At 57.8% G+C, this 13,484-nt stretch overlaps 1 protein-coding gene across 2 annotated transcripts in view; it reads right to left on the bottom strand.

The window, feature by feature from the left end:
• The window catches only part of LMNA (lamin A/C), an 86,793-nt gene that overhangs the window by 36,420 nt on the left and 36,889 nt on the right, over window positions 1–13,484 (bottom strand). The window contains exons 2-11 of one of the 2 annotated variants that reach the window (XM_054010412.1): window positions 9,156–9,312; window positions 8,298–8,423; window positions 7,512–7,682; window positions 6,766–6,891; window positions 6,038–6,258; window positions 4,863–5,076; window positions 3,978–4,085; window positions 3,103–3,222; window positions 2,787–2,882; window positions 74–343 (exon numbers count right to left, since the gene is read on the bottom strand). In XM_054010412.1, the coding sequence (XP_053866387.1) occupies window positions 74–343; window positions 2,787–2,882; window positions 3,103–3,222; window positions 3,978–4,085; window positions 4,863–5,076; window positions 6,038–6,258; window positions 6,766–6,891; window positions 7,512–7,682; window positions 8,298–8,423; window positions 9,156–9,312 (1,609 nt within the window). The remainder of the gene's footprint in view (window positions 1–73; window positions 344–2,786; window positions 2,883–3,102; window positions 3,223–3,977; window positions 4,086–4,862; window positions 5,077–6,037; window positions 6,259–6,765; window positions 6,892–7,511; window positions 7,683–8,297; window positions 8,424–9,155; window positions 9,313–13,484) is intronic. The other variant, XM_054010409.1, reaches the window with a different exon arrangement.

Genomic DNA, 13,484 nt, shown 5'->3' with positions numbered 1-13,484 from the left:
GGAGCCTTGGACACTTGGCTACCTTGGGATTCCCTTGCCCCAGAGATAGGGGCCTTTCTTCTCGTGCACTCACCTGAGTGCGTGGGTTGGAGTTACCCAGGATGTAGGACCTGGTCACCAGGTTTTCTCCAAGGCCGCCGCTGCTTCCCCCGCCAGCGCCCCCGAGGGAGCGGTAGCTGCGGGTGATGGTGAGGCTGGAGGCGGACGATTCCGAGGACATGGAGCCGGCTGCGGCGTTCTGGCCCCCGCTGGCTTTCTCTGCCGGCTGGCCACAGGTGCCGCACACCACGGTGCGGGAACGCAGGTTGTACTCCCCAGGATCACCTGTGCCGCTGCAGTGGGCCTAGAGGGGTGGAAAGAAAAACAAGGGGGCTTCAATACTTGATGGAACTTCCTCCAGAGCCAGAGGCCCCCAAGATCAGAGCGAGGAGTGGAACTGATCCCAGGCCCAGCTGAGTCAGCTCGGGGGTTTAACGAGCGCTCCAAGGAGGCAGAGGCCTAAGGCTGCTCTCAAGCTACTCCCACCCCGCCCTGCTGGAGCCCCATGGCTGTGCAGGGGTCCCCGAGAGGAGGCATTGGCCTTTCCTGTTTTCAGAGGGGCATCGCAGCTGGCCAAGAACCTCTCCGCCGTGGTAGGGCTGGATTGTGCCCGTCCAACACCCAGCCTAGTCTTGTGATCGGTACTTTGGGACGTCGGACCCCAGCAGATGTTCTGCCATTGCAGGAGGCCCAAAAGCCATGGAGCCCTGAGTCCATGGTGATGGGTGCATTAGAAGAACCTGAATAAAATAGAACGTGTGAGGGGGGGTGTCTCTACCTGGGGGTTGTGACCTCCCTGCCATGCCCACATTGCTGAATGTGGGGGCAAGGGGTACCGGCTACATGGTGGTCAGTGTGTGAGAAATGGTTGAGAACCTCTGGAATGGACGAACTCCTACCGAAGCCAAAGGGAGCAACTCACACCCAGGATGGGCAAACGGCTCCCCAAAATAGCTGGCTGTGGGACACATGGTGTATTCCTGCAGTCTGGTCTAGACACTGGTGCTACTCCCTCTTGTCACACACGTACCCGACTCCTGCTAACAGAGACGGGAGCTGGATTTGTGCATCGAGAAGGGAATCGCATCTCTCTTAAGCCAGAAAAGCCCTTTGTACTGGGGGAACAGCACCATGGGAACCAGAAGTGCCGCACTCAAATTTCATGTCAAGATCACCTAAGACGTAATTAAGTGGTGCAGTCCCTGAGCCGAGTTAGTCACACTTTGGACCACTCCACATGTAGAACCAGGGTGGGGTGACCCAAGATAGGCCCCAGGATGTAAGATTCCGATCTGGTGAGTTTGCAGGGAGGGGAGGGATGGTTTGAAGTCTGTTCCACTCAGGGTCTTAGCGTGAGTCCATCCCCTGGGGTATCGGAGTCAGGCCCACCCAGACGGATACTCAGCAGTGGCATGACCACGCTGTGCGAGGAAATGGACCAGTTTGGAGTCAGATCTGTTGCTTCCTTCCTCTCCTTGTCATGCCTGGTTCTTCTGCACCAATAATATGGACAACTCAGTGCTTTGAAGACATCAGGGGCAGTGTCATTAGTGGTTTACCTTCAGTTAGCACCCAGCTAACCAGTCCTGTCTATTCCTCAGCCCTGCCTCTGATGGCTAAGCCGGAGATTCGCCTGGGAGGAGAAATGTTTATCCAAGCCCATCCTGAACAGCTACCGTCCCCCCTGTCAAGGACCCAATATGGGCTGGGTGACTCTGCTTGAAGGTAGGAAGCGCACTCCTGGAAGGAATTCAATCCTCCCAACAAACGGGCAATGCCAGCCAGAAGGAGATCCTGGCTCGTTTCTCTGGGCTGATCAACATTCATCCTGACATGGCTGGTTGGATCCAGAGCAATGAAATATAAAAGTTGATCACGCACGGTACAGCACCAGCTGCACCAATCCGAGCTGCATCCGGCACCATCCCCTAGGTGGAGTTACTGAACCCCAGATCTCCTGTCTGATACGCGCTGGAGCGGCCTCTGTCTCTTGCCCATTTAGACAAGGGACGTTGTATGGGGGAGAAGAACTGAACACGCTTCTAACTGGGCACCAGCCCATCCTCTGTTTAATGAAGCCATCTGTCACCGGCCCCAGATTAGGAAGGACACCTTCAGCTCTGCAGGGAGGAGAGCACGAGTGCAAGAACGCACCGGGGGGGCTAAAACCACAGCAGCCATCAGGATCCTTGGACGCGTTTCAGCCATCAGCTGCTACATGGCAATGCGGAGGGCATCGGAGCAGCTATCTACAGATTGATTTCCACCAAAGCCCGGATCGTCCTCCAGACAAAACCCTGCATGCTCCAGGCTACGGGCTGGATTGCAGAGTTAATCTTCACGGTTCCAGCTTGAAAGTTTATTCTGCCACTCCTCCATGGGGATGATCAGAGCCCTTTTGTCTGAGATGCTCCAACAAACCCACATCCCCCATCGTCAGCTCGATCCCTTCGTGCAGGTGCTTGGAGTGTCTCCATGTGCAGAGATAATCTCATGCAGTCGATGGAGAGCAGTGTGCTTCCCTGACATTGTGGTTGGTTGTTTTCCAGATAAGTCACAGGGCCCTTCCCCCATCACCTCAACTCCCTGCTCCCCTGGGTCTGGTCCTGGAAGGTGCAGGATCAGTGCATCAATCAACAGGAGGGGGACTTGCCCAAGGTCACCCAGCAGGCCAGCAGCAGAACCAGGTCTTGAGTCCCCTACCCACTGGATCCCGCTGCCTGTCCCTGACAGAGCATGATGCTTACATGGTGGTGACGGTGGTGAACGCTGACTTCGTCATCGTCATCCTCCTCGTCATCATTGATGATCACCGTGCGCACCAGCTTCCTCATGGCCACCTCCTGGAAGGGAGGGAGGGAAAAGTCAGGTTGACCCTAGTGACTCCCAGCCCGCAGACGGCGACAACACACAAGGGAGGAATCAGACCCGACTCCACTGACCAATGCGTCACTTTCACCCTCCACCTCTTACCCCTCCCTCTCTTGCATCCGGCCAGAGCATGTTGCCGCGAGACCTCGATCCCCCAGCTGCCACCGCCCCACCCCCAGGTAAGAGTCTCACCTCTCCGCTGGAGTTGATCAGGGCGGTACGCAGGCTGTCTCCAGAGCCCCAAGAACTTTGGGCCTTCCACACCATGTCAGTGGGAGGGCTATGGGTGGCGCCGGCTCCGGAAGCCCAGATCTAAAAAGGAACACACAGAGATCGGTAGCACCTCGCGCCAGCGGCATCAACCTCACCTAACTCCCCATGTGGGTCTTTGCCCCTGTCCAGCGGCTGCTCCGCAAAAGACGGTACGAGTCTACTACCGCTGTTAACTAAAGGAACTGCTCCGATCGCTCGTTCCAGGTTCAAACCCCCATGTTGGACTGCTGAATTGGGAGCGGGGCGGGGGGGGGTCACTACTCTCTAAACGGCAAGGAACGGAGGCAAGGGAGATGGGCTGAGAAAACCACAGGCAGGATCTGAATCCTGGTGCTACATCAGGCGTCTGCTTATGCAGGGGCCATGACTTGGAACTTAAAATGTCAAAATCCAGCGCCACTTCAGCCCCAAATGGCAGGAATCCTACAAGAGCTGCTGCCGGGGTGCGATTTCTGCCAGCCCGAGCTCAGATCCGGCAATGTCGGCAGTTCCTGCATGCAAAGGGGAGATCAGCTCCCCCACATTGGAGCGTTGTATCCCAGCTAGAATCCGAGCTGCAATCTCCCATCCGTCCCCAAGGGGGAGCCCTATGGCCATTCTACCAAGGGGCCCGGAGGTGAGATGCCTGTGCACTCAGAGGGGCTGGGTTTGCTCTGCTCTTCATTAGGGTGGGACCCGCTGCTCCATCTCCCAGGGGCGACTCCAGAGTGACAAATGCCAACGGAGAACGGCGCATCAGCTCCCCAGGGCGCTAACCCTTCATTAGCCCCACGCGAGTGCAGTTTGTTACTCACCGTAACCACCTGGCCGGCCTTCAGGGTGAACTTGGGAGGGAAGCGGTAACTGATGAGGGCCTCGTCTCCATTCTGACGCTTGATCTGCCAGTTCCCCATCGCCTGGTCCTGTGTAACAGAAGGCAGAGGCCTTGAGAAACCGACCTTCAAGGTTGTTCTGGTTTCGCCTCCCCTTAGCCACAAGTCCTGCGGTTAAGGGACTGAACTGGGACTCTGCCACAGACCCTCTGACCTTCAGCAAGTCACCTCACCTCCCTTCGCCTCAGTTTCCCCATCTTCTGCTTGTATCCCTTTCCCCACCCTTTGTCTGTCTTGTTTATATACACAAAGATTCTAGGGGCAGGGACTGTCTCTCACCATGTGTATGTACAGCTCCCAGTACAGTGTGGCCTAGTAAACAGCGCACTGGACTGGACTCAGGAAACCTGGGTTCTACTCCCAAGCTCTGACACTAGTCTCCTGGGTGACCTTGGGAAAGTCATGTCCCTGTTCTGTGCCTCAGTTTCCCCATCCGTAAAAGGGGGCTAATGATACTGATCTCCTTGCAACGAGCTTTGAGATCAGCTGATGAGATCTGCTTTGGTTCTAAAGCATTCCAAAGCGATTTGCAAGCCACACACAACAGCAACTGTTGAAATGCACCCACCTCTGGGGTGGGACACAGCAGCTGTCTAACAGCACACAAAACAGAACACCACCTGGTTTACACTAGGAATTGGCTCTAAGTTTGAAGTCTCACAAAAATTGCAGCACCCTTTGTCTGCACAGATGGCTTAGGGCCGACCCGAGGGGAAGGACACTCAAGAACTACATGGTTTCCCTTCCAGCTACTGACCCATCCTGCCCCTGCTTAGGCACGACCAGCATCGCCACCAGGAAATCTACCTCGTTGGACTTGTTCCTGAGACGGACAAATTTCCCTTCCAGATCAACCTCTTCCACAGCCACGCGGCCGCTGGTCCTCGCGTGTTGGGAGAAGCTCGTCCGGCGCTCCCCGTCCTCCAGCTTCCTCTTCTTGGAGGAGCCCGGCGTGGTGGAGTGGCTTACGTGGATCCTGGAGCCCCCCTTCTGGGAGCTGGGGCTTGGAGACAGCCTCAGCCTTGGGAGAGAGGGAGAGGGAGTGAGTGGGGGCTGGGTGGGAATCAGGGCCTGGACCCCCTAGGGCGCTGGCCGATCCGGGCCTGGTTAGAAGCGACAGAGAGGACAACATCTTGTGGCTGCTTGGGGACCTGCAGACAGAGGCTGCTACCCCATGGGACGTTCCCTGAAGGACACGTCTCCGGCACAAAATCCCTCCCCACCGCTTCCCCCAACCTCTCGGCAGAAATACCAAGGGCTGAACTGGCTGTGGTGGTTGAGGACTGGCCCCCAGCATGGAGCTGGGAGGCTCATCAGCAGGGCAGGAGGCCAAGCCCACCTGGATGCTGCCTGTTCCCCAGGGAGGGAATTCTGCCTCTGGGGCCATCAGTTCCACACACGTTTGAGGTGCAGCTGCCCTTCTCACACCCCCAGCATGGCTGCGGGGATACAGGCTGCTGTGGGGAGCAGAGCTGAGCTAGTCTCCATTCCTGGCCAGCCCATCACGTCCCGCTCTGAGCTACCGGCCTCCCTGTCCACCTGAGCTCCCGGATGTGCCCCCTTCCCTCACCAACGCCCTAAAATCCCCATCCCTGCCTGGATCCAGGCTCGGCACCTGACTGTCCCCTGCATCTGGGAGTCTCCGATCGTGTCGGGTGGGAACAGATTTTGTGACTGGCTCCTGTCTTTGTAACAGGCTGGGCCAACACCCCCCCCCATTAGGGCAGGTGGGATGAAGTTGAGTAGGGTCCATGACCCACCCCCAATCTGTCCACCACTGCAGCACCAAACCCCTTCACATTCGGGTCAGGTCAACCTGACCAGGCCTGTGTTAGCAGCCCACCCAAATCAGCATGTCCTCCATTCGCCCAGCCCCCAGTGGCACATCCCCCAACCCATCAGGCTCCCCCCGCACCTCTCCTTGGCCACGCCCCCAGCAAGCTCCTCCCCCACCCCAGCAAGGAGCCGTTCTCTGCACCCACCTCTCCTCCTCTCCCTCCAGCAGCTTGCGGTAGGCGTGGATCTCCATGTCCAGGGCCAGCTTGATGTCCAGCAGCTCCTGGTACTCGTCCAGCTGCTGCTGCATCCTGGCCCGCATGTCCGCCATCTCCCGCTCCTTGTCGGACAGGATGCGTCGGCTGGTCTCCCGCTCCCGGGCCAGCGCGTCCTCCAGGTCCCGCAGCTGCGACTCCTTGGCAGCCAGCTTGGAGCAGAGGGGAGACGCGGAGGAAGGGGGTGAGGAGAGCACACGCAGCAGAGGGAGCCCCTCGCTACCAGGGCTATTGGCCCCTTAGACACCCCACAATGCTGTCATGCACCTGCTGGGATGTTTGCCTGTGACAGACGTCCCAGGGCCCAGCTCTGTTGCAGCCAAGTGCTAGCCAGAGGATTGAGGGAGGCTGGGGGTGTTATGCCCATGTCCCCTCCAAACCTACCCATCCCGCCCCATTCCTCCATGCCCCACAATCATGGCAATGGGGGTGCGAATGCTGCCCCTAGCGGCCGGCCAGCTCCACTCAGCTCCCCTGCGGTGCCCAGCACCGTGGCTAGAGGGCAGCACCTAGCGCTGATTGAAGGGGCGTGTTCATGTCCTGAATGGAGCTCGCCCATGACAGGCGCTCAGCTGGGTTCTGGGGCAGCCACAAGGGGGCACTAGTGGGCGGAGGGGGCAGATGGCTGGACAATGCTCTCCCTGGCATCTCCTGCTCACCTGCTTCTGCAGCTGGCTGAGCTGGGCCGACAGGCTGTCGATGCGGATCCTCGACTGCTGCAGTTCTTCGTGGGCGGCGCCCACCATGCTGCTGTTCCTCTCCGCCGACTGCTTGGCGTTCTCCAGCTGCAAGCCACAGGCCAGGCAGGGTTAGCGCCGCAGAGGAGCAGCTCCCTACCGACGTCCCATCGTGGTGGGAGTGAACGGCCCTGGGAGAGGCCGATCGGGGGCTGCGAGGGTGAGCTATCCATCAGCCCCTCGCAGGAGACAAAAACCCCGGCCTCTGGGCCAGCTTCCATCAGAGGCTGTGAACATGCCCGACAGGCGCTGATTTCGCTCCACATTCCCCACCGGGGAGGCTGGTACTAAGTGTTCTCTCCATTTCACAGGTGGGTTAAGCAGGACCCAAGGACAGGAAAGGGCCCCCAACATTTTCACAAGTGGGCCCCTATTTTCAGTGCCCAGCTCTGGACGTCTTGCCAGCTCAGCCTGATTCCTCATTGATCTCACACGGAGGGGAGGCTGCTCCAGGCCTCTCAAAGCCAGGACCCCGGGTGCTGTGAGCTGAGCTCCCAGAGATCAGAGGCTAAGGGTGAAAATGTGGGTTTAAGTGACTTGCTTAAAGGTCACCGAGAGTTGGGGGCAAAGGCAGGACTAGAACCCAGGAGTCCTGGCTCCCAGTCCTGAACCCCTGGCCCACCACACCCCATCTCATGTCATCTCCCTGGCCCTGTGCAGTGTGTTACCTTGGAGCCATAGGTCTTCTCCAGCTCCTCCTTGTACAGTCTGACCTGGGCTTCGTGCTGGGCCCGCAGGTCCTGGAGGGCATCGGCCAGCTTGCTCTCGAACTCCCGCTGCCGGCCGTTGTCGATCTCCACCAAGCGGGTCTCGTGGCGGCGCTTGGTCTCGCGAAGTTCCTGGTGGGGGGAGAGAGGGGCTGTGTGAGCCATGGCTCTCAGAGATGGAGCTCACTGGCACAGGGCAGCAAACGTGGCAGCAAACCATTAACTTCGCTGCTGGGACCCGCACTGGTGTCGCCTGGGAGTCACCTGCCCCCTAGGTGGGAGCGGTGCCGAGCCAGGCGCAACGTACATGCCCCAGAACCTGGCGCTTGATCCTCAGGGTTTGTCTACAATTGGGCCACTGTAGCGCTTCGAGTGTAGACTTTACCTACACATCTCCCATCGACACAGGGAATCCACCTCCCAGGAGAATAATTCTTCCACCCACCTAGTGCTGTCTACATGGGGACTTCGATCGGCTTAACTACACCGCTCAGAGCTGTGGATTTTTCCCCATTGCCCCAAAAGCTAGGTGGGGTTTTGTGAACGCTGCTAAATGGATCCCCTGCACGTCCTCAGCTGAGCTGCCACCGCTAATGCATCTCGCCTTGAGTTCTCTGTTGCTGAGGGCGTTGGCATGACCTGTCCTCATCGGGGAGCGATAAATCATGGGCCTGTACAGTGTATAAGTCTGCACCGAGGGGCTGTATTGGAGAAGGCCTTGCTCAGGGGCAGCCCGACCCTGCTCACCTCGCTGTAAATGTTCTTCTGGAAGTCGAGTTCTTCCTTCAGCGTCTGCAGACGGTTCTCGGCGTCCACCCGACGCAGCATCTCGTCCTGTAGCTGCTTCTTCACCTCGCCCAGGGCGGCTTCCAGCTGGGGAGGGGAGAGGGGAAAGTGAGCGCAGCCAGACGGAGATTCGCAGCCCCAGCAGGCGGGTCTCAAGCGCGGTCCCTCGCCAGGGGGCCGCTGAGCCTGGGGACTGCAGGCCGGCAAATCCGGAGACTTCCCGCAAATTGTCACTGCCTCATTTGAATAAACCACATCAGAGCTAAACCCATCAATTCTCCCCTCCCCCCAGTACCGAAATCATGCCTGTCAAATCCACTCCTTCCATGCACCTCAGCCCCCCACCTCCCGCAGGTCAGGGGCTCTCCCTGTCACAAGACTGTGACAGCTGCTCAGGGGCCCAGGAAAGGACCCTCCAAATTGGGGATCTCCAGGCCAATTTGGGCGAATTGACACGGCTGGGCCGGGCATTTCCTACTTTGCCCAGGGCAGCAGAAGGGACCATGGCCGGCAATCGGCACAACTAGTCCATGGGCTGGATTTGTCCCCCACTGCAACAGGAGCCAGACAAGGCTCCCGCCTCGCCGCTCCCATCAGCGAAGGAGTGGGTCGCCTGCCTCCCCCCTACCCACCATTCCACCTGGGGTTGGCTCCCTAGCTCACACCTCGCTGGGACCATTAACTGCTGCGTGGTCCCATCCGCTCCAAACCAGATGGGGTATTTCAGCAGGCTTGGCAGGATGTGCATGGGGAATGCCATGATCTCTGGCGCTGCAGAAGGGGCTGCGGGGGGCCCCGGGGTCAGGACCTGCTGCTCACCTTGGACACTTGCGCCCTCAGCTCCCGGATTTCATTATCCAGATTCCTCTTCTCCCCCAGGGCGGTGGTGAGCGCGGCCTCTTTGGAGTTGAGCAGGGCCTCCAGGTCCTTGAGGCGAGCCTGAGCGGCCAGCAGGTCCCCTTCCTTCTTGCCATTCCTGGAACACAGCCAACAAACTGCTCTGGTGATGTGTTCGGGGAACCCCCTGCCCCCTGCAAACGAGGGCCCAATGCTGGAGAGAGGCCCAGAGCACAATTCCCAGGTCCAAATACCCCTCCAGTCCCAGGGGAGAGCTCAGAACCTGATCCCAAGGGGCCTGGGGAATTTCACAACGGTGGAAGATGCCAGACTGACAGCCCTGGTGCTCGGAGACCCATGTAGCCACAAACCGGGTCCAGATTGCCCAATTCCTGCTCTGTTTCTCTCATGCAGCTACCATGCCCCCAACTTGGGATCTGCACAGACAGGACGGGGTTTTGCACCAGTGCAGTTAGTGATGCTTCAAAACCAGGGGAAACGACACGGGAGGCAGCCCCATTTCACACTGATGCAGCACATCCACCCCGCCCCGCCGGGCATAGCTACTCTGCTACAAATATCCCCTCTATAGACAGGACTTGAGACTCTTTGATCTCCCAGTGCTCCCAGCTTCCCATTACACGCATCACGGGGTGATCAGCTGGGAAAGCAGCTCGTGCCCCATCCCATGTTACGGGCTGTTTTACTGACCCTACCCTGCTGGTGTTTTTTGGCTGGTGATTCAGAGCGGCGCGTGGGTGTTTAAAAATTAAACACGGGCTGACGTATGAATTGGCAAGTGGCTCCCTGGGGAATTACAGCAGTGATCCCTTTTACAGCACATCTGACGGAAAACACACACACACACACCCCTGCTCCCAGTCTCCAGCTCAGACTGGAAAAGCAAGTACAGTATCATTAGTATATATCCTCTGTACTGCAGCAGCATCAAGGCCTCCCAGTTGTGGACCAGGTGCTAGGCGCCGAACAGACAGAGCACAAAAAGATGGTCCCTGCCTCAAAGGCCCACCAATGTAAGCAACCTCCCTCCTCCACACTACCTACTAAAGAGGTCTTGGATCCACAGGACATTTCAGAAACATTTTACATACCAGGGATGGGAAAAGGTGAGTGGGAACTCGGGCCTAAACTTTCTGGTGGCTCGTGATTTTGGGCGCCAGACCCGAGACCCGAAAGCGCCAGATTTCCAACGGGATAGCGCTCAGCTCTGTTTCAAAGGGAAACCCCTTTAAAAAGGCAACTCAGGTTGCGCACTGAAAAACCCCAACATCGCTAGCTGCCCGTGAAACTTGAGACCTTAGAGGACAGTTAATAAGGGATTGATTGAGGAGGAAAGACCAAGAGATTTACAGTAGAAGTATTTACAGCCCGGCCCTAAGAGTCTGGGGGTATTTGAAAGATATCTACACCAAGGAAGGAAAGGGAATTATTCAGGGTGCTCTGAGGAGCAAGGAGATGAAGGAGAATGGAGTTGCAGGCTGATCATCAGGAAACACCTCCTCGCAAGAAGATAGATGAGTCTTCCATAGGACCTTTAAAACCAGACTTAAGTGCTGGGCAAACCACAGCGATCCTGCTCCGGTTGGTGGATGTGATATGTTGGCTTGCAATATATTATGGACCCGCTAGATGGTGATGTATACTGCATGTACTCCAAGGGGGGCGTGATCCCTGGCATACAACAGAGACAAAGCTGGAACTCGGGCTGTAGGGAAGCCTGCTTAGATCTGTAGCTATTCTGATCAATAAACACCTGCTTAAGATGGACTTTGACTCCATACAGAACGACAGCATGGGAGGGTCGGACAGCTCGACCCTCTAAGTCTTATGAGGTTAACATCTCCTCCCTCATGTTGATCTATGCGTAGCTATTTATTCTTGTGTGCATAATATAAGATGGTAGCGTCCGGAGGCCCCAACTGAGATCATGGCTCCACCGTGCTAGGTGCTGCGCACCCAGTGAGAACGTCTCTGCCCCAAAGAGCTTACAGTCTAAACAACCACGACAGACCACAGGTGGAGGGGAAGTGCTGAGACTCTAAGAGTAGGAAATGCCTCGGGAGGAAGAGTCACCTAAAATAAGGAAATCCAAGTGGTTTGTTCTCATCTTGATCAAGGCAAGCCAGGCTCGGCAAGGTCAATCGGCGTCTCGAGCAGGCACAAAGGAGAGGAACGGAACCTCAGAAATATCCCCACTTGGAACCCAAACTGCTGAGACCCTAGCAAGTAGGGTTGCCAACTTTCTCATCGAACCGAACGCTCTAGCCCTGCCCCCAACCCCGAGGCCACGCCCTCACTCACTAATTCCCCCTCCCTTGGTGGCTCGCTCTCCCCCACCCTCACTCACTTTCACTGGGCTGGGGCAGGGGGTTGGGGTGCGGGAGGAGGTGAGGGCTCAAACTGGGGGTGAGGGCTCCAGGGTAGGGCCAGAAATGAGGGGTTCAGGGTGCAGGAGGGGGCTCCAGGCTGGGGCAGGGAGTTGGGGTGCGGGAGAGGGTGAGCGCTCCAGCTGGGGGTGCAGGCTCTGGGGTGGGACTGGGCAGGGCCGGCTCTGGCTTTTTTGCTGCCCCAAGCAAAAATAAAAAATTTGAGGGAATGCTGCCCCAAGCACGAGCTTACTCGGTTGGTGCCTGGAGCCGGCCCTGAGACTGGGGATGAGGGATTTGGGGCACAGGAGGGGGCTCCAGGCTGGGGGGTGGGGCCGAGGGATTCGGAGTGAGGGAGAGTGCTGCAGGTTGAGGAAAGGGGTTGGGATGTGGGAGGGGAGTGCTGGCTCTGAGGTGGGGCCAGAGATGAGGGGTTCAGGGTGCAGGAGGGGGCTCTGGGCTGGGGCAGGGGGCTGATATGCGGGAAGGGGTGCAGGCTCTGAGCTGGGGATGAGGGGTTCATGGTGTGAGAAGGGGCTCTGGGCTGAGGCAGGGGGCCTGGATGCAGGGGGTGAGGGCTCTGAGATGGGGTCGGGGATGAGGGGTTGGGAGGGGGCTCAGAGCAAGGGATTGGGGCGCGGGCTTACCTCCGGCGGCTCCCGGTCAGCAGCGCAGCAGGGGTGCAGAGGCAGGCTTCCTGCCCATCCTGGCACCGCGCTGCGCCCCAGAAGCGTCCAGCAGCAGGTCTGGCACCTAAGGGGGAGGCACGCAGTCGGCTCTGTTTTCTGCTCTCACCTGCAGGCACCACTCCCCCCAACTCCCATTGGCCGGTGCTCGGGGTAGGGGCAGCACGCGGAGCCCCGTGGCCCCCCTGCCTAGGAGCCAGACCTGCTAGCCGCTTCTGGGACGCCGCATGGTACCAGGACAGATAGGGACTAGCCTGCCTTAGCCGGGCAGCACCGCCAACTGGACTTTTAATGGCCTGGTCGGCGGTGCTGACCGGAACCACCGGGGTCCCTTTCTGCCCGGGTGTTCTGGTCAAACACTGGACACCTGGTCACCCTACGAGCAAGACCTGTAGGTTTGCTCCCTCTCCTGTGCAGGACTGGGGCTGCTGGATTCATTCTTGCAGTGAGTCTGAGCTGAAGGGAGGACTCCTGGTTTAGATCGCTCTGGTACAACAGTATAAAGATCACGCAGGTCCTCACGTGGGCAGCAGCTGGACTGCGTCATAAAGGCCACCCACCCGAGCTGCAGAGACCGCTTCAGGTCCCTCCCATCGTACGCTCCGAGTGAGGCCTGCACAGAGAGACAAGCCAAATGCTGGCAGCTCAGCCGTCTGCTGCCCTTGTTGATACAGGCTGACTAACTTGCTATTTCTGCTAACTCCCCAGAGCCACATCTGCTTAAGGACAGAGCTGGCATGAATTTGACCCAGATTCCTTTAGAGAGATTGAGGCTCAGGACTCCTGGGTTCTAGTCCCAGCTCTGCCACAGAGCCATGATCACCCCAAGAAGTCCTGGGTCAGGGCTCTGAGGTTGTAGTCGCAGTTGTGCAGCCTTCCCTCCCTGGGCCTCAGGGTGAGGCTTACTTGGCATTTGTGAAATGCTTCAAAATCCTTTGCTAACAGGAGCTATAATGTTTATAAAGCAATGGAAACGCTGCGAAGTATTATTACTCGGTGTCACGTATGAAAGGACTTTTTAGGTGTGCAAATTCTTTATCTGCATCTGGGGCGCTGCAGAAATTGGGATTTCCTGCCTTCTGGGCATTTTGAAATATTTGAGATTCCACCCAAGAACCCTGGCTTTCCCAGGCACAGAATCCATTACACTCTGAATTGCTGCTCTTTGCTTTGTGCAGATGTCAGTAGCCAAACAGTAACGAATGCTGTAAGAAGAAAGCATCCAGGTTACTTTCAAT

The sequence above is a fragment of the Malaclemys terrapin genome, chromosome 21, assembly GCF_027887155.1.
Source record: "Malaclemys terrapin pileata isolate rMalTer1 chromosome 21, rMalTer1.hap1, whole genome shotgun sequence".
NCBI lineage: Eukaryota > Metazoa > Chordata > Testudines > Emydidae > Malaclemys > Malaclemys terrapin.
This window is presented reverse-complemented; position numbering and strand designations above follow the sequence as displayed.